This window comes from Apis florea, unplaced genomic scaffold, assembly GCF_048593485.1.
Source record: "Apis florea isolate Af1SG1 unplaced genomic scaffold, ASM4859348v1 contig_2492_pilon, whole genome shotgun sequence".
Taxonomy (NCBI): Eukaryota; Metazoa; Arthropoda; class Insecta; order Hymenoptera; family Apidae; genus Apis; species Apis florea.
The window spans coordinates 2874214-2901401 of NW_028256593.1; the positions used below are offsets into that span (position 1 = coordinate 2874214).

Below are 27188 nucleotides of genomic sequence, written 5' to 3' on the forward strand. Positions count from 1 at the left end.
CCCTCAATCGTTCACCGATTGTAAAGCAGCACACGTGTGTCCCTATTTCACAGTTTCATATTTCACGTTCAATCGACTAGAATCTTGACTTACGAAATGATGAAGCTTTTCTGTATAAGTAACATTTAGTTTCACAATTGTGATGCACAGGATTAAAGCCAGCTTAGGTGGTTAACCACTTTAGATGAGACAGTCGATATTAACCTAACCTTATTTTCCTCTGTTTATTTATTTATTTAATTATAAGTGTATACTTTCAGAATTTTTCTTGTATTTATTACATATATTGGCCACTTTGGATAATATGATCAATATTATTTTCCTCTATTATATTTATATTCATTTACTTACAAGTGTATAATATTTTCAGAATTCGACTAAATTTATTCTCGCTAATATTCATCAATTTTTAACTAGCTCGCGTCTCGTTGATTCATATAGATCGTATAAATCGCAATGTAAATTTAAAAGAAGCACATTACGAAGTAGAAAACTTCAGTCCATTCGTGTTCAAATCGACCAATTGCGTGTTTCCAATGTATTATTCATCTAGTGGCACACCTTCAGTAACTACTAACTAAACGTATCTCCCAACGATATAAAAGATTGAAAAATTATTGTAATCAAGTTCTTTCTATTACTCGTTACTTTCTATTATTTATTAAATCGCGATCAATTTAATTCTGTCCCTAATAAACAAATTTAAATTTTAATTAATAAATAAGTCTCGATCTCTAGAATCCACCTTTGAAAATGTGTTCGATATATTAACGACCGATTAATATATTAGGAATAAGATCGAACCTCCGATTAATCGTAGAAGAAAAATTTGTTTCATTCGTCCCTTCTCTCCGTTCCAAGGAGAGAAGATCTATTCTAGAACAGATCTAAATAGATCGGTGGATAAAGATACTCTTACCGTCGCTCCATCACTTTCGTCCGTGAAGTTTCCTTGCTGAAGGGATATCGAGTTTGTCTGATTGCTGGTACCAGGCGGGCGGCCACCTTTCCCCAGAAATTTCCCAGTGGCTCCAGAGTGTTTCGAGTCCTCTTTGCCCCCGCTACGGAACACCATGTAGGCCTGCGTCGAGCAACCAAGCTTCGGTTTATTTCGTTTTCTCGAAAGATCGTGGCGCCATCTCGCGGAACAATTTCAAAACTTTCTTTACGCAAACAAAGGATTTCATTACAGGAAGAAATACACGAGACGTTGACCGAAAATTATTTTTTTCTTTTTCTTTACTTTTCACTTTCGTTCATCTTTCGTTCTCTTTCATGAGTTAAGATAAAAATCTTCGAGAGAAGGAAATGCACTGGTACAATAAACTATAGTTTTGACCAGTTCGGACCAGTTACTGAATTGTAAGAAATTTAATATTGAATTTGCCCAGAGGCTCACAGCATTCTCGTTGCTGTACAACTCTATAATTTTCTCTCTTCAAAGCATTCATCCGTCGAATTAAGCGGTCAGATATATTAGGAAGAAGAGAATTACGAGGAACTGCTTTTGTTCCGTGTTAATATATTCGCCGCAGTTTACAATTGCTCCTCAACAAGGAATTGACTCTCCAGTTCAATAACCAATTAGTTAGTAAAACAACGATTTTCCGTAATTATTATTATTATTATTATTATCAAGAGATAAAGATATTTTCTCTTTCTTGGCAACAAGAAAGAAACATTTCCTTAAAAAAAAAAAAGAAGGGAATATTTCCTGACTCTTGCCAAAGAGAAATAACGTTTATCCAGAAAGGAGGGTGGGGGGGGTGGGGGTTAAGACGTTTTATATATTCAAAGTTCGACGTTAAGCGACTTTCAATTTCAAACGCGTGGAAAGGAGGGAGGAGAAGGGGGTGGTTCGCAGGCGATTTTTCATCGGCGCCACATCGGCCGGAAATAAATTAGACCACGGCTGTTCGTACACAACTATTTTACAAGTTGCAGTTGGGGCGCCAGCCGTTACTTTCGAATGATCGATATGCAAGCCGCGAGATAAATAAATTTCAACGGGTTAGCCGCAACCTTTTAGTGGTGGCCGCCATTTGTCGCGAATGAAAATATAGAAAAAAGAAAGAAAAAGGTGGGGGAGACCGATTCGATTCTTACCTTGCTGCCGAATATGAGGCAGAGCAGCAACGTGACCGTGAGCTGGGTGTGACAGAAAAATATCACGTACAGTAAATCCGGATTGGCTGGTGACTGCAAGAACAACCTGTAACCGGAAGCATCCCTCTGAACTCTATTTTTCTCGAGCGAGTATGTGATAAACTTCGCGAACAAGTTGTGTGTAAAATTTTTTTGAAATTCTAGTGAAATTCTCGTTAATTGGACTTTTTTTTTCTTTTTTTTAATTATATTTCTCTTCGTGAAATGGATCAGATTTGAACGATAATGCGATTTAAGTTTTCGTATATTTTCTCATGTTTCTTCGACGTTTTCGAGAACAACGGTCTTCCAATGGTTCGACATTAAATTCTGTGAATTGTATTTTTCCTCCAGAGTTGATAAAACACTTCGACACAATTCGATACAAACTGACGTCCATTTCTGCGAGAGAATTACTCTGTTTTTCCTTCTTTAGAAAGATAACAATGAAGGTTGAAAGGATGTAGCGGTGGATAAGAGTTAAAAATTCTGGATAACAAGAAAAAAGAAAAATAAGAGAATAAATAGATCCTAATTGTACCTGCGTAGTGTGTATACGCTTGTTGGACTTTTAGTGTGTACCACAGATGTATGATCATAATCAAATATATTATAGCCAGGCTAACAGATTAACAGAATAGGCATTTCTATTGATATAAATATAGAGTAGCATAAAATAGTATAATTGTAATAAAAAAATAGAAAGAAAAGTATAAATACATTATATTATACTAGATTGTGAATGACTTTTTAACAAAGAGATTGTTAATAGATTGTTTTTTTTAAACACATTTTTCTTTAGATAGTGAGAAATGTTTTGAAAATCGTAGTAATAATGTTACCATGCGTCTATAATTATTTAAATATACTCGCTGATTGATTTTTGGAAAATTTTCAAATTAATCAATCCTTTAATAAAACATTTACTCGAGAATGAAATAAATTAATTATAAGGAACTGTAAAGAAACAAATATTGAAGAAGTTTATTCATTTATCACTCAAACTAATTCTTAAATCCCATTTCTCAATTAATAATTCTTCGTCAACTCCCTCGCTCACATTCATTTACATATTTACATAATTAGATCACGTAATCTTAATCTCAGATGTCTGAATAATTTGCATCAACATCACCAAATATCCGCTCCAAGGAACACTTCCTTTACACACGACTGGATGTGTCAATAAATGATGTTTCACCAAGAGAATTCCAACTCCAAGGAGAGAAGAATCTTCAATCTTGATAACCTTTCTACTCTGTTCTCTCGCACACGTGTACACATATTCCAATTCAAAACGTAATAATTCCTTGATCCAGATTGAGATCCATTGATGCCTGTATCAAATCCTTCATAAAAGAAACCGTCTGTGATCATTGACACTCCAAGAATCAACTATGAATATCATAAAATCTCTCGTTTGGCCATTTTGAGGTAGTAATGTCTGTTTTACAATGGCGTCATCTGTTACAACCACCAACCTGGTGGCTGTTAATATTTAGAGAGCAATTTTTAGCGGGTCCAGGCTGATTTATTGCTATTCCAACGAATTGCTAACCGCAATGCATAAAACACTAACTGTTGTAAATTATCCGAAAGTTTCGCAGCCATTATATAGGCTTTCAAGTGCAAAGAGGCAGAATTTATCTTCCTCCCTTTTCGGAAGACGGACGAATTTCTCGAATCTGCTTGCGGTTCGTTAAAATACAGTTCATGCAAGATGGCTGTTACATCATCACCTTCACCTTCGTGGCTTCGCGTGCCACGCCAATTAATTATAATCAAGTTCTAAACGAGAACACACACTTTCAACCGATGGATCTCGTTTTGTTTTCCTTGCATCTTTTCTTGAATAAAGATCTTCAAAGATTATTTGGAATAGCGTTTTAATGAGCATTAAAACAATTGTCTACGGTTTGCCTATTTAAATTATATTTCATTTTCAACTCGTCGATTCTTTTTTCCATCCCTTCTCTTGTTATTAATTTCAACCATTAACAATAGGATATCTCAATTATCGCGAAGCTCTCCATCGAACCAGCCACTCCGTTATACGATATCTTTTGTTTATGAACACTGAACGCTTCTCCTTTTTCCATGATTAAATATCTCCCCATCGGTTATTCGTTGCCTTTTAAATAGCAGCAGTCAAATACTCGTTCACGGATCAGCATCGTAACACCTTCAATTGTAAACGAATATATTCAAAAAATTCATTCCACTCGTTTTATCTTCTTTTTTTTCCATTCAACAATTATACCACTTCAACGCTTGATACATAAATCAAATCTTTAAATGATATATAATTTCTAATATACAATTACACTGTAATCAAACCTCTTCCTGAAAAGGGTTTCATCTCCTCGACTTGGAAACAATTTTTCAAATTGGTTTGGTTTTCTTTTTTTTCGGCAACATTATTTATGCGGAAGCGTGTCGAGGCATCGAGGCGTAATAGTTTCCGGTGTTCTGCTCCAGTTCGAGAGGCATCCGAGAGGGATGGGCGCATTATTAAAATTAACGATTCGAACGTTGCCAGTTTCGCGAACTGAACAGGGGGCTGTTCGACGAGCATTAAATTCGATGACGTTTCGTGTGACGGGTGAAAATTATTCGAATGCCGGGGATAATCCGGAAAAGAGTCGGGAAACCCGTTAATTTCTCGCGCGGAAAAATTTGCATTTGCATAGGGTCGATAAACTTTTATAATATAATCCCTGGAAATGATGAAAACGGATGCAAATTTTATTATCCTTGTTTAACGCGTTTCATTTTTGGCTTGTCCACTTTGAGATCCACCACCGCGTGCACCATCAATCAGCTGAATTTTCTTTCTTCTTCTTTTTTTTTTTTTTGTACGTCACAGTCGAAAATAATTTTTGAATAAAATAAAGAAGGGAGAGGGAGGGGGGGGTGGAGGGGGAATCGTTGGATTTTTTTTATTCTTTCGAATGATAATTTTATCACTCGTTTAATTTTAAGACAAATTTCTTTCGAAATAATTGTACTTTTCTCAACAAGATTGAGGTTAGGTTAGGTTAGGTTTAAAACGTGAAATTGTTGGTTCTTGTTTCCTGTTTGGATTTTTCAAACGGATACTCACATAGAGACGTTGAGGAAGACTGACAATAGAAATTCGTTGTAAATGGCCATCGAGATGAATCGACTCTCGTTAAACTCCGACGGCGTCTTTCTCACCACGATGCACAGCCTGATGCCCCATATGAGGAACATAACCTCAACTAGAACGGAAGAGAGAAATTTTTCCCCTTTGTTATCGTCATTAGAATCATAGCTTTATATATAAGAGAGAGGTTCAATTGTGTAAGAAGTGTTGTAAAAAAAAGAAAAAAATAATTAACATTTGTAATTTATGGAAAGAACGGGTTATTCCACATAATTTGGAAATTCATAGTGTTTATTTACAGAAGTGTTTGCGTGTATCGTTTCGACAACACATCAGTTTATAAAAGAACGAATAAATCTCTAGAAATAAATAAAGAAAGAATTTTCGTTCGTTTTGAGAGGAGAATTGCTTTGTTCCTGTTTGTATCTCTTTCGAATATCTCTTTGAGGATTGGCGACATGACGGCCAAAAACATACGTCAACGTATAATAAAAGATAAAAGGAGAGATAGGAAATAGTCTTGTGTGTTCTTCTGTGTGATCAATTTGCTTTTTTTGATTGTTTGATTGCTTAGCAAAAGAAGCAATGAGATATCCAAAGTTTTTTCAACAATTTTGTTGAAATAGTTAGTTTCAAGACTTGCAGGCCGAGATGTGAGATTAGTTTTTACATTTTTTCTTTTTTTTTTTTTTTTTTGGAAATTAAAAATTTTTCTTTTTTAAATCATGTGCCTATTATATCTTTGCTTTTTGCACTGTTCACACTTTTTGAGAAGATAAGGGAAAAATTTCGCGAAGCTTATGCCAAAATATAAATTTTCCTGTTTTCCCTAATTTTCCATTTTGTACTCTTCTTCTTCTCTTTTTTTTTTTTTTTTTTTTTTTTGGAATTAAAGCGAGATACTTTTGCTCACACTCGTGCACTTCGTTCATCGATCTTCACACTTCAAACACGATAATTTAAAAATATTCTCTGAGTGAGATAATAAATTTTTAAATTTCCCATTTTTTTGAAAAAAAAAACGTTGTTATGGATAAACTGGTGGACCGTTGAAACAAACGAGTTGAATCAAAAGATTTGCTCCATTCGCAACTTCGTTCAAAACCTTTTATAAATACATTACGCGATATAATGGCGGAACTTGTATACGCGTTTTTCGTTTCAAATTACAAAAACGAATAAAATGATATATATATATATATATATATATATATATATATATATATATATATATATATATATATATATTTTTTTTTAATAATACAGAAAAATGGAAACAAGCCGTTTTTATGTTATCACGTATCACACGTTTCAGAGGAGAAAACTGTTTTGTAATTACGAAAATTCATCGCAATTGTACAATTTAATTCTTTTCGTTTCGATTCCGTCAACAATGGAACGGTTCTTGTTCGTATAATAAAAAGGAAAATGATCGAGTTCCGTTATAATAATTTACCTCCCCAAAAAGACGTTAAAATAAAACTCTCTCGCCCAATAATTCTTTTCGAAACGTTTTGTCGAATAGAAATAATTTCCATTTTTCATTAGTTATAGATAAAATTCACGTTAGAAAAAACGTAATTTTCACGATTTCACAAAATGATATTAGATCGAACTTGTGAAAATCTATATCTATATATAATATCTGCACAAGAAAACACTTATTTAAAGTGTCTCTTCCTGTGTATTTATTTCTTAGCTACATTGTATTCGTTGTTTAAATACCGAGAAAGGGATAGAAAAGAAGATTATGAACGAAACAAAGATGAAAAAGAAATAACAGTGGCAAAAACAGCTTCAGAAAGGATGGTTTTTTTCTCGTCAAGAAAGCTCTCGCGCTAATGCGCACGCGAAAAACGTGCTGTTTTAAAACCCGTGAAAAAAAAGAGCAGGCAACTTCCGGCTAAGCTGTACGCGAGGACATTCTTTGTCTGAGAACAGTAGAGCCATCTGTACCGTTTGAATTAAATTTATCGAATCAAACGAAATTCTCGAAGTCATCTTTTCAAGGAAAATTTTTAAAAAAATTCATCAGAATATTATAACACAGGATTAATATATATCTGAAATATCTTCTGAGTCACGTTAAATAACTTAAATATAGAGAATTTTTGTTGCTACTAGTGAAATTAATAAGTTCTGGGGAAAATATTTATTACAAAATTTGACTCGACGATTATCGTGAAAATTTAAATTTTGATTGCAACAATTTTTGGAAGAAATTTTTGTCGATCAATGCTTTTCTTTTAAATTCCAAAAAAAAAAAAAGATCGAAAAATTTATGTGAGAATAAAATTTCTCAAATTTTAATCAAACGGTGATTTTTGTATTTCGAAAGTTGTGAAAATTTCTTTGCGAAATTTCGAGTTTTTTTTTTTTTTTTTTTTTTTTTTTTTGCCACAATGGCATGTTCATTCATTGACGGTTTTGCTTACACCCGGTGTTTCAAAAAGAGGATTGCAAACTTTTGATTTCGACAAACTTTTTACAGCTTTGTCGGTCAAAGCTCGTATTTTCATGGCAATTTATTTCCTTTGACAACGATTAAATATTTTTTTCACGTTCTTTTACGAAGCGCGGCAATTTCAAATATACAGAATTTCTTAGTTGGTTATTCTTAGTTGGATCAAACGTCAAATTCGGTGAAATAATTGATTTCAAAAATTTTTAAAGATTTCTTATTTTTTTTTTTTTTATATCATAATTCTATCGATCGAAAAATGCAACAATTTTTGCAAAATATACACAATGAAATAGATATATTTTATATAAGAAACAAATTAAAATAAAAAGAATAAATTAAAGAAGTACAAGCAAATATGTATATATTTTCAGATTTTTTAACGAAGAATATTGGAGGCAAATTAACGTTTTTAAATGAGAATTTTTGACCATCTGGTTAGTTGACGAGACGTTTATAGAATTTTAGAGTGAATTTTATGAATGATCTGATCAAATATTTGTTGTAACGACACCAATCGATTTGTTTTTATCAAAAATATTTGTAATACCAACATTAAAGATATTAATTTTTTTAGCAAATTTAAAAATAATTTAATTATCTTGATTCGATCGATCGTGATAAATTAATTATTAAAATTAATATGGTAAATATTGTTAGAAGGAAGAGGAAAAAAAAAATTTATATTTATAGCAATCTAACGACTGCCATTTTATATCAGTGGCCATCATCTCGAATTCTCTGCCCTATCCCTCCTTTTCAAGCGGCTAAATTCGTCTTTTGAGAGCGTTGAGACCGATTGGTTTCAAGCGATGATGTTCTAATTTGCATTTTCGAATCAAGATCCCACGATACTGTGCACATCGAAGGGACATTCGAATTCTTAGAGAGATAGCGAGATGCTGCTGGGGACTCGTTAAGTTGAATGTTCTACTCGGTCGATGTCGATTTAAATTTAAACAATCAGGTGAAAAAGAGCTGTGAAGCTGTTTAATTGTAATAATCCAAATTCGAAAAGTTTAAAAAATCTAAATATTCGAAATATTCAAAACATTGAAAGTATTTTGTTTTTGAATTATCTGAATTTGTGATTTTTTTTTTTTTTTTTTTTGAAATCCTTGAAATCGTTTTCGACTTTTGAAATTTTAAAAATGTCAGTCAATAGTAAGAGTATCATAATATGAAGTAACACGAGGAAAAGAAATTTTTCTAAATGAATAAAAGTTAGATTATTATCTCTAGAAATGAGGAAAGAAAGGAGAGAGGAAAAAGTAGAATGGTTATTCGGACAAAGTTATATCAACAGCCAAATATATTCCAAGGGTAGTTCAAACACAGTTCTTTGCAAATAAAAGTTGAAACAAGCAGGAAGGTATAAGAAATTACGTCCAATTTAATCACGAAATGAAAAGTAAGTACTGTAGTTACTATTTCATCTCTCTGATCACAAATTTACTCCAGATTTGAAGCAAATAATCCGGCAAAGGTTACGCTCTTTAAATAATTTTTATATTTTAATCCATTAAATAATAATTGATCGTCAAAATGAAAATTAATAATAATACAATAATACAAGTACGAGTAAAAATATATATTGAATAAAAATTAATTTGAATATTAATTTTGAACTATGTAAAATAAATTACGTATATTTTCTGGCACGTGAACTTTTTAATATTCCATGTCTGTGAAAATCTGATGAAAAAATAAAATCTTTTATCGTCAGAAATATTCTTTTTAAATTCCCTGATGAAATTTCATTGCCAAATTTATTTTTTTTTAATTTTTGAATCTCTGCGTAATCTCAATTTTCAATTCCATCCGAAAATCAACGCACAAAGAGAAAAAGAAAAAAAAAAAAACATAAAGAGGCGTTCGAATTTAATTAATTTCAAAAAATATACACGTGATCTGAAATGTCAATTTCAAAAAAAGTTTCAAGTATCGTAAATCTACTGAAAAAAAAAAATAAACAAATAAATAAAATAAAAACACAATATCAACAAATATTCGATTTTGATCAATCCCAGAGAAAAATTCATACTTGCTTACTCGTTATAATAATTCAATTTCAAAAAAAAAAAAAAATTCCTAAAATTAACAAGAAAGAAAAAAAGAAAAGAACGAAACAAATAAGTTCAATTTCAACAATGAAATATATTAAATTTAATACTTCACTCCCCCCTCATCGATTCCAACTTTTAAATCATCTCTAAAAAAAAAAAAAAAAAGAAAGAAAATATCAACAGACGTTCGATTTTCAATCATCTTGTAAAGAGAAACGTATATATTCACTGTTTGTTCAATTCGATTCGATTCGAGTTAGCAGGTAATCTGATGAATAAATAGAACGAAAGAAGGAAGGAAGGAAGGAAGCCACGGTTTCTTTTTCTCGCGGCTTCTTAAAGTCGTGGAAAAACAGACGGCATACGTGTTTTCACGGTTCTGATAGGTAGAGGGAAGAAATAGATGAAGAAGGGATTGAAGAAGAAACAGTATAGCTTTGCCAGGCAAAACATCGAATTAGTTTGCGGTTTGTTTTTGAGAGAGGCGTGTGGCAGACGGTGAATTACATTAGAGAATATTATATAGACAATAATTCACTTCATAACGATCTTATTAAGCGAAAGGATGATGATTCGAGTAAAATTTAGCATTGCTCGCAGTTCTTTTCTTTTCTTCGGAAAATGTATCGAAAGATGAAAAGATTTCTTTGCTGTTTTGAAGAATAGAAAATTTGGATAATTGATTACAGGAAGAATAAATTTTGAACAATTTTAATTTCTTTTGAAATTCTTTTAACTCTTTAATTTTGGTGAATTAGAAAGAATGGAAAATTCGAATTATTATACGCAGGGATAATTTTTGGAAATTTCTTCTTTACGTTTGCAAGGAAACTTTTTGAAAAATTAATAATTCTTTATTAAGTTAATAAAATTTCGAATTTTCGAAGGATAAAATTTCTATCTTAAATTATTAATCCATTTCAAACAATTCATGATATTATATTCCTATCGTAATTGCATAACTTAACTGTAACATCCCCCTTCCCCCTACACTAATCCTTTAATCTCGCAAAATTCTTCGAAGCAGATTCTTCTTTGTATGAGGAAGATGGAACAATGCATCCTTCGATCGATGCATTCGATCTACATGCTTCTATTTTTCTGAATATTTCTTCTATATCACCTGTATGAATTTTTCCATTAAAAATAATTCTAACCAATTTATTGTTTCATCAGTTTTTCAAAATACCATGTTGGAAACATTAATAAAATTCCTTCCTTAAATTTGAAATACTTTATGCTGGATCGTGGCCAAAGGAGAAGGAACTGAAAGAAGCTTCTACTTGTTAAAACTTTGGCATTATTCCCGAAAGAGGTCCATTGGATCACCTGAATCTTTATCCAACGAATATCTTGGTCGATCGTATATTTCTCCAAAAAAAATATCTCCTCTCTAGATCTCGAGAAAAGTATGGAGACGAATGATTATCGTCGATCGAATTAATTTATCGTTCATCGAGCACTCTTCGTGAATACTTGGCAGAGATTCCACCGGAATGATAAAACCTTTTAATTAAAATTCTCCTATGGTCGTCTTTAAACCAATTAAGTTTCTTAGTTAAATCGTTTTAAAGATGGAAGGCTAATTTTTCGTAGAGGGATGTTACGATTTATAGCTTACAATTTATGAAAAACGTTAGAGTGGAAAATTGATACAATTCAATTGTATATATCGTTTATTATAATATCGTTTCAGATAATTCGAGATATTTCAAAATATATATACATAAAATTTTCGAATATTTATAATTTTTTTCCTTCGAATAAATCGATTTATTATTTCTCGATATTTAGAAATTATTTCGATAAAAGAGAATAATTCATCTTTCGCATTGGTTTGGTTAAAACTTTTCGAGGAATCGATATTATAAACTCTATGCGTCTCTTTCGTCGCATTTCACCATTTAGAACTTCCATTTCCCTTTAATAATGAGACCAGGACCGCGAACTTTCGGCCAATAGCGGGCCAACAGGAACAATTTCCAAACGAGAGCATGCATTTAACGTGGTTCACGAACATTTGTCGATTTATCTTTTGGAAAAGAACGATGACTCTCCACTTACTTTTTCTCAGAGAAAACTTTGTTCGTTCCTTTACAAAATTATTCTCCATCTTCAATTTGCTTAACCAATTCAATTTTCCTAATTTTCTGATTTACTTCTAAAAAAGAAGAAGAAGAAGAAGAAGAAGAAAAAATAAATTATTCAAATCGAATTATTAGCGCAACGTAAATTCTCAATTTAGTTTTGCGTGGTTACTTAAATTGATTAAAAGATAAAATATAGTAGTTGGAGTTAAATGGAATTTAGCTGAAATTTCCCATCAAAGTGCGAGAGAGCATATCTATCCATGTTTGATCTTCTCCACTTTAAAATTCATTCTCGTAATTTCACGCTGAATTAATCCCAATCATTCCATCAAAGAGTAGATTAAATCTATTTCCGTGCGTGACGTAACGTATTTCATCAAAGCAACAAAACAAGAAAAATATATATATATAAAGGAATCCAAAATGATTGATTCGAACGTTTAAAGTACTCACGTGTGGTGAAACTGTGATCCCACCAGTCGGTCCGGCACAGATAAGCTTTCAGATCGTCCGCTGTTCGCGCCACTATCACCACAGGTGGCGCCACCAATGTACGAATGCTCAGGAACACGCTGAATATCATTACGATGACGCCCAACCGCTTTAGAAGGCTGCCATCGGTTATTTTCACAGCTTTCGCCGACTTCACGCGAAATATCACCGATATCCTGCAACCGAAACGACCGGAGAAGGATTGATTTTGAGCCAGCGTCAAATAAAAATCGGATACGTCTTTTTTTTTTTTTTAGGTTAGGGAACAGGCAATTCGAAGAGTAACGCACGTGGTTATATTATAAAATTCATCGATTCTATTTCTACTCTATATCTCTTGTTGTATGTTATTGTATATTATTAGTGGAGAACGATCGATGCACAGTGTGACACGCTTTCATCACCAATTGTGGCTTGGACGTGAAAATGTGTAATTACTTGCTCATATTATGTGACACACGGTTTATAACATGACAATAGCAACGAATGGTAGTACATGTGAAATGCAGAATATTTATCGTACAGATATTGGAATATCTGTTAATCTTGCTTGACTGTCCTCGATTGATAATTACAGACAGAATAAATAAATAAATAAATTCACGAACGATATGTATTGCACGCATTGATTCTAGGATTAAATCAAGGTGGGAGAGGAACGGGTAGAAAAGAGTCTATTTCGTCGAATCGGATCAGAGTTTTTTAAATTATTATTACTTAAATAGATGTAACGAAAGAGTTCGAAACATCGACAAAGTCGAATAACATGAAAGAGAGATGGAAAAACACGAAATGGTCCCTAAATAGTCGACAGCAATGTCATCTCGAGGAGCAAAAGGGTGCTTGAGATTTAGTAGCTCGGCCGTTTTCCTGGTCAACGGAGCATGCTCAAAGGATGAAATCTCTTCAGGAATAAAAATCTCTTCCCGTAAGAGGATGCACTCGTGACAATAAAGGTAAGGACACGGACAAATTGGAAACGGCAGTTTTCCTGGATCTTTACCACTCGCCTTGGAATCCATTTGACATCATACGTCATAATGTCAGGTGAACGTTAAGTTTTAAATGAAATCTACATCGTGTATAAAATTAGAGAGAAGTTTTTTTTTTTTTAATATAATTTAAAACCCATCACAGAGATTAAAATGTGCAGATAGATCTTTCGAACTTGAAATAACGAATTTATCATTTTTATTAATAATAATGACACATCTTGACAAGATATTTTTGCAATTATTAAAAAATAAAAAACAAACGCTTTTGTCAAACTTAAAAGATATATATTTATTCGTAATGAAAATATTAAAATTAAATATATCCAATTATTTCCAATGATTGTCTATCTTTGTCACTTATAAGTATATACTCATAATTTGTAAAGTCTAGTGTTAAAATTCTAGACTCACTTTGTTTGAGCGCCAATCAAAGGAGAATCGTTCTCACAAACAGGCCTCGACTGTGTGTCACTGGATGAAGTAACCCAAGTCTCCTCCTTCGTCGATTCTAACCGACTTAAATCGGTCGATTCGTACACCGAAACAACAAAACTTGATCTCGACTCGAGCCAAGAACACAGTTCGATTACAGATGTTGTATGCAAACGTTCGTTTGACCAAGGAATCTTCTTAATCACGTGTATACCTACGTGCTGACCCAGTTAATATCACTCGAAGCGATCCTTAACGACGAATAAGCTCCACTCTGGAACTTTTCCCGATAGAGGAAAAGTTTCTTCTATTCTCTATGCTTTTTAGGAAATTAATCGATTCTCGAACAACATCGATGATGTAACTTTGATGTAAAACAACGGGTGGATGTCCGAACTAACGAGCGAATCGACGAATTTTCAAATAGCCGGGCAAGCGGAAAGTTGGAGACGTGTTGGATGAAACCGACCTAAATGTCTTTAACGTCTAAAGGATACTTTGCGACAACTTTGCTTCTTCTTAGTTTGTTTTTCACGAAAAAGGCGGTTCTCCTTGCGAATATTAACTTTTCTTGTTGCTTGGAAAACGTGTCGATCACGCGCTTTGTCTCGTCGATGATTGTCGCTCTTTCTCTTGTCTGATCAGTTTTTGTCTGAACAATAATAAATTAAAATGATGGAAGTGACTTTATCCGCAATTTCAACTATCAAATTTTGCCCATCATTCAGAGCCTTGGAATCCTTCGAGCAATTACTGACAGATCTTCAATTTATAAAATCTAAGTAATAATAAATATTTATGGCTTAGGAATTTTCTTTTTTTAAATGAAAACGTTCTAAAACAGGTTCTTCCTGAAAAACTAGGAGGAAGATCTCGAGAATCTTCGGGCATCATTTCACTCTCACTGGCAAGAACATGTTCTAAAATTAAGGGGAGAGATTGGTTATCAAAAAAAAAAAAAAAAAGAAAATGTTAATTCAAGAATTCTCTAAAAAAATTCTAAGCCACAAAATATTTATTATTTGCTTTATGGATTCCAGGACGGGCAAAATTTAATAATTGAAGTTAAGAATAAACTTACTTCCATAAGTTACCCTAACAATTTATTGTTCGTGAAAACAATAATAATCGCAATTAATTGTAACTGTCATCAATTATATAACAATTTTAATTAGTTAAAAATAACTTTATTCGAAATTTTTCTTATTTCAATTACTTATTCGATTGAATGAATATAGCTGCACAAATCGAAATTTTCACGAGGCGACTGCTCTCGAAGAAGAGGGAGAAGAAATTTTGAATTTCTTAATTATTTAAAATAATTTCTCTCAATGAATATAGCTGCACGAATCGAAATTTTCACCAGGCGACTGTTCTCGAAGAACGGACAGACGTGAAACGAGGGGGAAGAAATTCTGAATTTCTCGATCGTCCAGAATAAATTCTCTCGATGAATATAATCCCGAGTCGAAATTTTCGCGAAGAAGAGGGGGAGCAAGAGGGAGAGGGGAGGGTGTGTGTGACACGAGGGGGATGAAATTTTGAATATCTCGATTAACGGGCGCGGCGATCCTTCCGGAGCTGGCGATCGACTTTCGTTAATTATAAGTTGGAACTTGGGAAGTTGCGCGTCGATTAAGCTGCAAAGTTCGCTAAATAACATTAGAATGCCGGAAACACGGATGGCGAATGAGGCGTGGACGGCGGGGAGAAAGAGAAAGTTGGACCCCTCGGTTGTTGGGGCAAGTTTAACCAAGCAAGTTTCGGGCCCGGTTAATTGTGTTAGCTCCGACAACACAGGGTGAAAGTATACGGTTCAGATATTGCTGAAACTTGCCCGCTAAAAGGGACAATTTCGGCTCGAGATCCCAAGTTTCCAACCTGTCACGAAATATTGTATAGAAATTGCGCGGAATATGAGTAACCTTTCCTCTTGCGACTTGAGACAGAGACACGAGATCCCATGACTCGAGGAAGAAGCCTTCTTCTCTCGAAACTCGACGAAATTCTGCAAAATTTTTCAAAAGAATTTTTTATTCGTAGATGAACTAACTATCGAATTTTATGTAATCTTTGTCTCCCCAAATAACTCGTCGAAATCCAGACGAATAGAAAATGCTTTGCTTCTTTGAATTTCTTGTACTTTTATCTTGTTTATATGTGCGAAAATGTCGTATGTTGGAAAATGTTGATGAGAAATTTCAATATGCAATATATATATAATGTGAAATAACATGCAAGAGGATGGAAAATTGTAACAATATTAACACTCTTGGTATTCTTTTTAACATGTATACTGAATTTATATGGAAAGCTGCGAAATCTTGTACATTTACGTATGTCAATCAGGTGTCACTGGACATGATCGCTGTTTCGATTCTATTTTCTTCGTGCCTCTTTTTTTTTTTGAGCTCAGAGTAGTAGTAGGAACAAAGGCATCGACACGATCTTCCTATTTCCTTTATTAAATACACTTTTCATTCATTTCACAACCTGATATAATATAATGAAAATCAAATTTTAACGAATTTTTTTATCCTTTCCGACCAATTCGTTTGTCAAAATCGAATTCGCTCACAATTGTTCCATTCGAGCAAATTGAGCTAAATAAATTAAGATCCTTCAGAAATAAAAGTCACGTAATTATAATTTAATCCTATTTTATTTCCTTTGTTAAATACAATATTCTTTCTCGCTGTCGATTTCTGCTCGAATCGATTCCACGATCATTCCCTATTCTTTGCCTTCCCTATCCAAAAAATCCAGAAAACGAAAACTTCGATGGAATATTTGTCAAAAAAACGATCATCGAATTCCAACGAGCTTCGATCGAAGAAAAAGGCTTCGCGGATAATTGTCGAGATCCAGAAACCCTCTCTTCGTGAAGAAATTCTCGCACACCTAAACGGGTCGAGACGTGTTTAACGGTCTGGGGGAGAGCTCTTTAACCCTTTAACCGCGGGTATGGTTTATAAACCACGTACTAAAATTACGGCCAGAGGCGGGTGTGGTCTATGAACAACGTGTTATAATTTTTGCTAATATCAAAAATAGAGGGTGCGGCTTATCGTTAAGATAAAAATAAAATAAGTAGAATATCACTTGGGTGATGCAATTTAAAATTAAAATTTGTTTTTCTTTGCTCTAGTACAAGTTTCATTTTCACTGCTATTCTCTTTCCCTAATATAGATGAGCCTTTTACTTCTTCCTCGAGAAAAAGGCGTGTTCAATAAACTGTTGACGAACATAAGGAAGTTTTAGTATAAATTTTAAGGTTTTAACGTTTCTGTGATAACAACTCGTACGATTACTCTCTTACTTCCTACACTTTTCCTAATTTATAAAAATTAATTATATCGTCTGGTATTATTTGGATTTGATTTTAGTAAAATATTTCCTTTTCCCTTTTTTTCCTTTTTGCGTTCAGAGCAAAAGATCGACTGCGCTAAAAGTAGCCGCGATTAAAGGGTTAATAACCAAGCTCGGACAATTTACGAAGAAGAAAAGATCATGGTCGAGGCTGGTGGCCCGACTCACAAATTCGCTTGCTCGAAACGAAAGAAGAAAGAAGTCGAAAGAGGGGCGGAAATCCTGCAACCGTTTCTCGAAACTCTGGTGGAAAGAAATTTTCTAAAAAAAAAAAAAAAAGAAGGACGTTGTCACACTTGTCGACCTTTCTCCCTCTCTCTATCCTTTCTCTTCGATCATCGAGATTGATCGGCTCGAAAATCCATGGAAGGGGATGAAGAGGGAGGAATATAAGGAGAGACGATGCACCTCTCGAACGATCCCTTTTCGATTCTTTTCGGAACGGAGGGATAAAGAAGGATGGATGGACGGACTCTCCTCGTTGAAGAAGAGATTCTCGAGCTTGTGGAAAATTGGCTCGATGCTGTATGCCGAACCATTGTATGAAAAAGGATTTCTAGTTGAGAGGAAGATTGGGTACAGGGAAACCCTGTTAAAAAATAAATAAGGAAAACCTGCTGCTTTGAGGTTTTTTCCTTGGAATTGGGGAGGAAAGATACCCTTCGACAAGATTCATTTCTGAGCTTCTAGAGCTCTATTTTAGAAATTTAACGCTAAATCTACCGCGCGCGGTCAAATGACCGTTTTTCAAATTTTTTCCTTTAGAATTTCTTGTATACAAAGTTACCACATGACTTTACAATAGCACAAAATTCGGTGCAGATATAACCGATCACGCATTACTGTAGCACCAGAAAAATATTTGTTTAACATCCAATTAGCCAAAATCTCTTTCTATATTAATATACAAATGTTTCTTTGCAGCGGTCAATTGATAGTAGGAGTAGGTATACGTGAAATGTCGGTAGGTTTAGTGTTAAATTATATCATTATTTATTTATATATATTGAATTTCGTTCAAGAGACTTCTCAAAATCGTACCTTTGCTCAATTCAACGAGGAAAATGAAACTATGTAATTTTCATTGTAGTATAAACACGGATGATCTATGAATAAAATGCAAACTCGTGAGTGCGGATCATATTACGCCGCGTTCGGAATTAAATAATGTTTTTATCATCGTTACACCTTACTCACCGCCAAGTCTTGAGCATGAGAGCGCCGTAAGTGAGGGAAAATCCAATCTCGCGAAGCCAGACACGCACGGTGCAGGTTATGACGTTTGGACGGGGGTACATTACTATCGTCTGAAACAAAGAAATTGATTTCCGTTTCCATAATTCATTCCGCTCCACCCGGAGGAGGAAGGTATCCTCAGAGATTCATCAGAGAAATTCAATTTCCCTCTGGATGGGTTCCCCCCCCCTTTCCCCTTGTTGATCGAGGAATCGAAATTTTCTTCTTCATCGTCGAAACGGACGGCTCGTGTTTGATAAAGAGATTATGTTTATATTATACACGTTTGCTGAAAAGTATACGGGGAGATATATTTCGGTTGGGAAGAAAATTCGATGAAAATGTTGAATATCGAATAGAATTCCCTTTCAACACCGAGCGTTTTCAGTGCTGTGGTTCGTGGAACTTTCGCGTGGGAGATCTTCGTACGTTAAGATTCGTATAGAATTCGATTCCAACTGAAAAATTTGATTTCGAATGAAAATTGCGAAAAATCGTGGATTAATTTCTTTGAAAATTTTCATCGGTTTTTATGTTTGTAACTTTGCCTGCAAGTGTTCTTCACGAGAAGATAATCATTTACGAAGTTACGTTTTATAAAATAACATTAAAACTCGAACAATAATGAATTTCACCTTTTCGAAACGGCGTTCCACTAATAAAAAGAAATTAGACTCTGTAACTCTATGGTCTAGGCTCGCAATCTTCGTAAATTTTCAATAAAACGAGTTATTCGATCGAGCTAAAAATATAATACGAAAAGTTTTTGCGACCGACTGTATCACTGTATAATAATATCACGAATCTGAAGCACGAAAACGAAGGCTAAATGACACCGCTTCGAATAAAGGTCGAGTAATTTTGCAAAGGAAGTGAAAGAAATTACGGGATTGCACGTGATCCAATATCGACGACGACGATGTTAATGTTCTAAAAATCTAAAGTTTGAGAGAGAGAGAGAGAGAAAAGAAGAGAAAGAACGATACTCGGCATTCTTTTAGTTGGCAGAAAAATTTTCTTTCTCGTTTCACGGTGCATCGCGTGGGTATAATTGCCAATAGATTGCCAATATCGAGAGAATACTTTTCATAGGGAAACGCGAAATCGCGTGCCGCGTCACGCCACGATTGGATTAACTTTCGTTCAACGGCGCTGGCGTCGCTTTTATCCCGCCATTTTTGTGCCGCCAGTTTCACGGCCGAACGAGGGGCAAGTGTGCTCAAATTGCCGGATAAAGGGTTTCCAAACGAACTTATCAATTGTTCCAACAATGGGTCGGGACACGAGAATTTAAACGGCCGTTGCCGTTTTAACAGCTCTCAAATTCTACGATTTGGTTATGATTACTATAGTATAGTAAATTTCCCCCCTCCCTCTCTCCTACAAATCGATACATTTGGCTATTTTCTTTAATTTTAACTTTGGATTAGATCCAAGAGATTTGGATTAAATTCAATTTGAACTTCGATTAAACTTCGATTAAGTTTAGACAATTGAATAAGATTATTGGTTCGAGTTAAATTTTAGGTTAGGTTTATTGGATTATACATCTTTCGATTCAATGCATTGGGATATAAGAATTTAAAGGGATAGGTGTTTTAACAAGCTCTTGAATTGTAATTTTTTTTTTTTTTTTTTTTTTTTTTTATATTTAACTTTTTATGGTTATTTGAATTAAGTTTAATTTAAACTTCGATTAAGCCTCGATTAGATCTAGATTAGACATCGACGATTAAATAGAATTTTGTTTATCGGTTCAAATTAAGTATATAGATAAATTGGATTAAATTTTTATCAAATTAAGTTAATTAATTAATTTAAATTTCTTTGATGTAATTACTTAAAAACAAAATGCAAAATGTACAATAGAGTTTTATCAGATGATCTTTCAAAACACAAAAGTGATCTACTTACAGTGCAGTATATGAAGAACGCACCAAGCACAATGACTCGTAGAAGAACTGGGCTTGCAGCTCGTACCACCTGCGACAGCAAAAATTACCATTAAAAATTCGGAATAAAAAGGAAATCGTACGCGCCAGACAAAATTGTAACAAATCTTGAGTTTCTCAATTGAGAACCACTGGTGGACGAGCGATTCACTTTAAAAAGTGGGGGTGAAACTTGACAAAGTAGAGAAAGTATCCAATGTATTTTTAATTATCCAAGAGCAGTTTCCCTCCACTCTGTTCAGCCTCACAGTGACACAGGGATACGCAAGGGATAGACACGTTATCGAAACTCTGGGCTGGGTTCATTAAATACGAAATCGGAAGTTGGCGAATTGTATTCGACGAGAAATAACTAGTGTCGATCCGAAGTTTCTTGGACGCACAATTGTGCCTTCCCTTCTTAATCCAAGACAAGATTTCTATGACTCTCAACCCTCTCGAATCCTTATCGAATCCGCGCCGAGGACGTAAGGATAAGCATCTCTCTCGTTTTTGAACTTAATATCGTCCCCCGTCTACGGTTTTGGGATTCTTCCCTCCCCTTTTCTCGTTTTATCATAGCTCGTAAGCTTCGGTTCAATTTCAAAGTTGAGCAAGGAAGGAGTGGAAAAAGTATTGTCACGCGATTCCCTCGAAAATCCTCTCTATATACGCGATATAGTGAAATATTCAGATTATTCGATGGGACAACAGTCACGAATTGGGAATGATTTCTCGTTTTTCAGGATTCCGTTTAGCAAAGAGAAATATTCTCTTGTTCTCTGATCTGTTTTAAAATATTCTTCTTTTTTAGACGTATCGGTATTATAGTTGTAAGTCTGTCAAATCAGATTTGTAATATGATATTTTCAATTCTCGGTTTTCATTGTTGCATAGTGAAGAAATGTTTCGCATAAAGTTTTACTAGTTTTTTTTTTTGTTTTAGATTTTCATTGTTGTATAATAAAAAATATTTCACATAAAGTTATATAAAAATATTTCAAAAAAATACATATTCTGTAATTTTTTTTTTTTTTCTGTAGGATACAAAGAATGTATAAAAATCATGTGTACATATTTTTGAAATAGGATCATAGATTATTTACCAATTTGATACAACTTGATATTCTCTATTTAAAAAAAATATATATATTTTTTTTCAAAAAAAAAAAAAAAAGAAACACGCAAAGTGATACTCTATTGTTCATGTTGCAAACTTCAAATTGAAATATCTCTTAAAAATAATGTTTAAATCGTATAAAATAGTGATAAAAACATATATATATATATAATCCCTTTTAAAAAATATAATTGATCTAAAAACCATCCTTATCCAAAAAAATAATTTTCTATATTACACGAATAACAATCCGAATAATATCCGAATAAACAGAAACTCTCTAACCTGAACAAACCAAAATATTTACTCGAATATTAATCACGTCGACGAGATTAAAAAATTCGTAGAATTGGTAAAAATTTTTTCACCGCAAAGCAACCGCGGTTTAAAGATAACCAGCTCCGAGTTCCAGCTAATCTCCCTTCCTTATCTCTTATCTCGCTCCAAGGAGTGCAAAAAACTTCTCCCCACTCCTTTCCCCAAGGGAGAGCCACCACAGCCAGAGCCGCCCAGTCCGGATCCTCGCCTACGATTCTCGAAAAAATAAAACTCGAAGCAGCCTGCTCTTTCTTTATATATATATATATATATTTATATAAATGTATTCTCATTACTCTGGGGCTAAAAAAACGCGGCTATATATACACATATATCTTTCGGAGGGAGTGAATTCGCAATAAAAATGAAAAATCGACGGAGCTCGTTTTCTCTGTCTCTCGTTCGCTCGGCTCGCGAGCGACATGGGCTGAACATTTTACGACCGACTGGCCGCTCGTGCGAAATAAAAGTGGCTGGAAGGAGGGGAGGGAGAAAGGAAGGAAGGAGAGGGGACACGTGCAACCTGCCACCACTCTCCACTCGAACGTCACCGAGCATTTATATCCATGCGGCACGTGGTATCATCGCGCGTGCTCGACCATTTACGTTCCAACGATTTATTCCTTCCTTCGCCCTGTTGTGGATTATTCGTGGATCTTGGTAGTCGGACTACGGGCTATGTCGCGATATTTTATCGTTCGGTGAAAATAGGGGGGAAGGGAAGGGATTTAAATTGCATTTTTTATTTCGTCCACAACTCGCTTGCCTCGATTTTAAAAGCAACGCGGTTTTCGTTGTTGTTGTTGTTGTTGATGATGATGATGATGCAGTGGGTGAAACGCGAGCCTGTTCAGTCTTTGAAATTGAACCAGGATGAAGTTTCGCTCGAGTCGTGGTGGATTGTAAAGGTTTCGTGAACGAAGATCGGTTAGTTATGAACACTGTAATTAGAAATAGCGGATGGAATGTACATTAGAACTCGGTTGTGTGTTACATTCGCAGGAAATTTTTTTGTGCAATGGAGAAAGATAGACGCTCGAAAGAAGGAATCTCGTTTTCAAACAGGCGACTCCTCTTGCATAATTCAATTTACATAGTTAAAATTTATTAGAAGATCTGATTGATTTTTGACTATCCATCGCGTGAAAAATTACAAAATTTATGAAACAACGCGAGGAGTTCTTACCACGAAGAGAAATCTTCGTTTTATATTTTATAGAATAGAGGGAGGTGTTAACAAAGGGGGATAAAATTTATCGAATTTCTCCTAATAAAATATAACCGCAAAGGGAAGAAAGGCGAGGAAATTGAATAAAGGAGGGGGTTCGAAAACGAACAGAAAATCGTATTTAAATGAGGCACGATGAAAAAAATGAGTTTTGAACATGAAGAGGGTGAAAACGCGTTTAATCAGCGGATAGTAGATGGTAAGTAAGATGAAAAGGAACTCTTTAATGAAATTTCGGATCGTAACGCGTAATGTTTCGCGTTACAAGAGTAACGCTCGAATAAAATAAAGTAGACGAGCCCGAAAAAAGGAAAAAAGAAAGGAAAGCCACTTCAAAGGGAAGCGAAACGCTTGTCGTGTTGGGGAGGTGAAGGAGGGGAGGAAAGGAAATCCTGCGACGCGTGACGGGTCAGAGGAAAAAAACTAATGCGTTTCAACGAGACACTTGTGTGGATAAGATGCGTTGAAGAAATTTTATTTACTCGAATTCATTTTCGATTTTAATTACTCAAAAATTTCGAAATTATTATTAGTAATATGCGGATAATGAACCTTTTTGTAGAATTCAAATTTATAATGTTAATTAATCGAGACGAATGAATTTGGAGATTGTTCAATATTTATTAAAAGTTATTAGAGAATTCAAAAATGTCGACTATTCGGATCAGATTCTTCAAAAGTATCATCGAGTTTCCCATCAAAATTTCAAGAATCGTATTTTGGATCGATTCGATTTTGCAAAATTCGGCAAAATTTCTTCTAAAAGAAAATTCGATTCGATTTTATCTTTGATGAATATTCGCTCAATTCGATTTTACTTTCAGCAAAATTTCTTCTAAAAGAAAATTCGATTCGATTTTTCCTCGAAATTTGATCTTTGATGAACATTCGCCCAATTCGATTTTGTATTCGACAAAATTCGTTCTAAAAATTCGATTCGATTTTTTCTGGAAATAGTTTTCGAGAACCCGTCTTTCAACGCGCCATTCAGCGCTGTTCATTTCCTCGAAGTAAGGAAATGGCGATAACCCATTTGTTCGCGCACTTTAGTTTTCCTATAAGAGCTATGAATAACGTAAATACGGCTTACCTTCATTCGAAACGCTATTCCCCTTGTTGTTCGCAGTGGATTAGTTCCAGTAATATTCTCGACGAAATATTATCGTTCGCGGTAATTTTTCCATCTTTGCTTCATTTTCTAATGGATCGAGACTATGAATTTCACGGGGCGAGAACGTTTAAACAAAATATTTTAACAATTTTTGTTTTAAATTACGAAATTTTATCTTTTTGATAAATTTCGCCATTTACTCTTCGCTTTTTTAATTCTATTCTGCAAATTTATCACCTTTTCTCTTCTCACGAAACGATTAAACACATAAATTATTTTCCAATTTTATCTTTACTCGATAAATTACTTTTTGAGATTAAACGTAAATATATATATATATATATATATTTATTTTTTCTATTTCCTTTAATATCTTTAAAAACCAATTCTAATGATATAATTATTCTTGATTCCCTCCCCTCCTCTCTATTTTTAATCATTTTCTTATTGAGATTAATTTTTCTTTCCGCTCCAAGTTTTTCAAAAAAACTCGACAATAATTCGTAGACATGCGTTTCCCCACACATACGGCGCTTCCATTATATTACACGACCCTTCGTCGAGTCGAATATTTTATCGAAATATTTTTTAAAAAAAGTAAAAATTCAAAAGAAGAAAATTCTCTACAATCGTAAAACGCTCTTTCTCTAAAATTTAACGTGTTATAAACCCTTCAACCTCTTTATCAAAAAAAAAAAATCCATAATGTATCTCATAATCGAAAGGAAAAAAATTGTAATTCGCATAAATATCCGCAGTTTTAATTACATCGCTCAACAACTGGTATACTCTCGCGAGATTATTCGTAAATATTTTGATCCGTGGATGATTCTCGATTTATAGTGTATACTCGAATATGAATCGGCGTATAATTCGAAACGATTGGAGGAGCACACAGTGCACCGTGTACCGTAACGTGTACCGTCCACGTTTAAATATTTGCCACGGCAGGAAATATTTGCGGTGCGAACAGTTTGAACAGCATTCATCGATTTCACGGAATGGAATTCGAAAGAAATAATTTCTCGATCTCGGTTGAGAAAAAAAAAAAAGAAAAAAAAAATCTTATCCACCGCCAATTCGGAAATATTTCTTTCTCTTTCGAAGAGATGGAGGAAAAATTTTCCTTCTTCGAGATATTCGCGATGAAAACGTCAATAAACGTTCCTTGGAAACGTTTAAAATCAACTCAACCTCGTCTCGACGTACACACAAGAAAATTAGTCGGACCGTTGTAGCGATGTTACGTCGGCTACAGTGGAACGTGTCTGTCGGTAGTCAGCCCAGCCGTGGGATATTGGAAACGTAGCAATTTTTAACCGTATAGATAGACTCTACTCCTTTCATATCTGTCTTTGCGAAAAATCAGTCACAGATGGCACGAAATCAGGAACGAAGGAAATTAAAGTAAGCTTCATTTTTCTCTTTTTCTTTTCTTTCTCGCGTCCTTTCGTGGAAACTTTTCAAGAGTTAATAGAGTAGAACGAGACGAATAAGTTTTGCGCAATTGAACCGAATATTATTATTTCGCACAAGTTGGATCGATCGTTATTTCTTCTCGTTCGAAAAATTTCCAGAAAATTATTTCACTTTTAATTTCTTTCTATTTTCTTTTTATTAATTTTTTTGCACGCAAGCTTTACTCGCACCTACTTAAATACTAATCTTTCTGGGATTTTAATAATAATAAAAAAAATTATTAATCAAAAGTTAAGCAATGGATAAAAAATTGACAAGCAAGTCGCTTTTAATTTCTAAGGAAAAATTAACTAATACATTTATTTTTTTTTTTTTTAATTTTTTGCTCTACATACAAGCTTCAACGACCTAAATATCGATCTTTCTGGGATTAATGAAAAAAAAAAAAAAGAATAAATAAAAATTACAATTAAAGAATCGATAACGAAGCGGGGGAGCAATATTAATTGAATATTTTATCGCTTTCCCTCAAATATTAAACACCGAGATATCCTGTAAAAGCTGTAATTACTCTTCGAATATTCGCGTTAGAAATATTTCTCCGCGGATGCACGATGAATTTATCGATAAGCGCGATGGTGGCTGTTGATTTCAGAAGAACCTTTGGTAGGAAAAGGGAAAAGATCCCTGCCGCTAAGGAGAATAGCTCCGTTTATTGGAAGGATATACCGGCATCATCGAGCCTCTGCTTTGTAACGAACCTCGAGGGAAATAAGGGTGGAGGGTTGCTAATACAGATTGAATCGCGTTGTTCTCTTCCAGCCTGGGAGGCTGGATTTTGTATTTCATTAGCGGTAACGCGCCCTGTTTTTCCTCCAGTTTTTTTAATTCTAATCTTTCTTCCCTCTTAGCCCCACTGCGGTATGCAAAATATGGTTTGTTCCATCTTCTTTTATACACACACACACACACACACACACATACATATACGTATATTTCTTCCTCCCTTGTTTTTTATTCGTTCCAAGAGATATCTTGGGAAACAGACAGGTTTCTCTCTTTTGATGAAAATAGATAATTACAAGAAAACATATGATAATATATCTCTTCAGGAAAGACTTCTTCATTCACTTCTTACATTTCTTATCCCATAATTAACTTTGATATGTTTTAATGTTCTTCAATATTCTGTTGCATAAAAAAAAAGTTTATTCCATCTTTTTTTACATATCCATTTTATCCACTCTATATCTTGAGAAACAGATATTTCTCTCTTTTAATGAAAATAGATAACTATAAGAAAATATGTAATAATACATCTTTACTTAAGGAGAGACTTCTTCATTCACTTTTTACATTTCTTATCCTATAATTAACTTTGATATGTTTTAATGTTCTTCAATATTCTGTTGCATAAAAAAAAAGTTTATTCCATCTTTTTTTACATATCCATTTTATCCACTCTATATCTTGAGAAACAGATATTTCTCTCTTTTAATGAAAATAGATAACTATAAGAAAATATGTAATAATACATCTCTACTTAAGGAGAGACTTCTTCATTCACTTCTTACATTTCTTATCCTATAATTAACTTTGATATGTTTTAATGTTCTTCAATATTTTGTTGCATAAAAAATGATTTAT

General features: G+C 33.9%; 1 protein-coding gene across 1 annotated transcript in view; it reads right to left on the reverse strand.

The window, feature by feature from the left end:
* The window catches only part of LOC100867051 (metabotropic glycine receptor), a 146016-nt gene that overhangs the window by 9889 nt on the left and 108939 nt on the right, over positions 1–27188 (reverse strand). Inside the window, exons 6-11 of the mRNA XM_086906187.1 lie at positions 20329–20397; positions 18376–18485; positions 12343–12557; positions 5249–5387; positions 2107–2212; positions 920–1081 (exon numbers count right to left, since the gene is read on the reverse strand). Of these exons, the coding sequence (XP_086762313.1) occupies positions 920–1081; positions 2107–2212; positions 5249–5387; positions 12343–12557; positions 18376–18485; positions 20329–20397 (801 nt within the window). The remainder of the gene's footprint in view (positions 1–919; positions 1082–2106; positions 2213–5248; positions 5388–12342; positions 12558–18375; positions 18486–20328; positions 20398–27188) is intronic.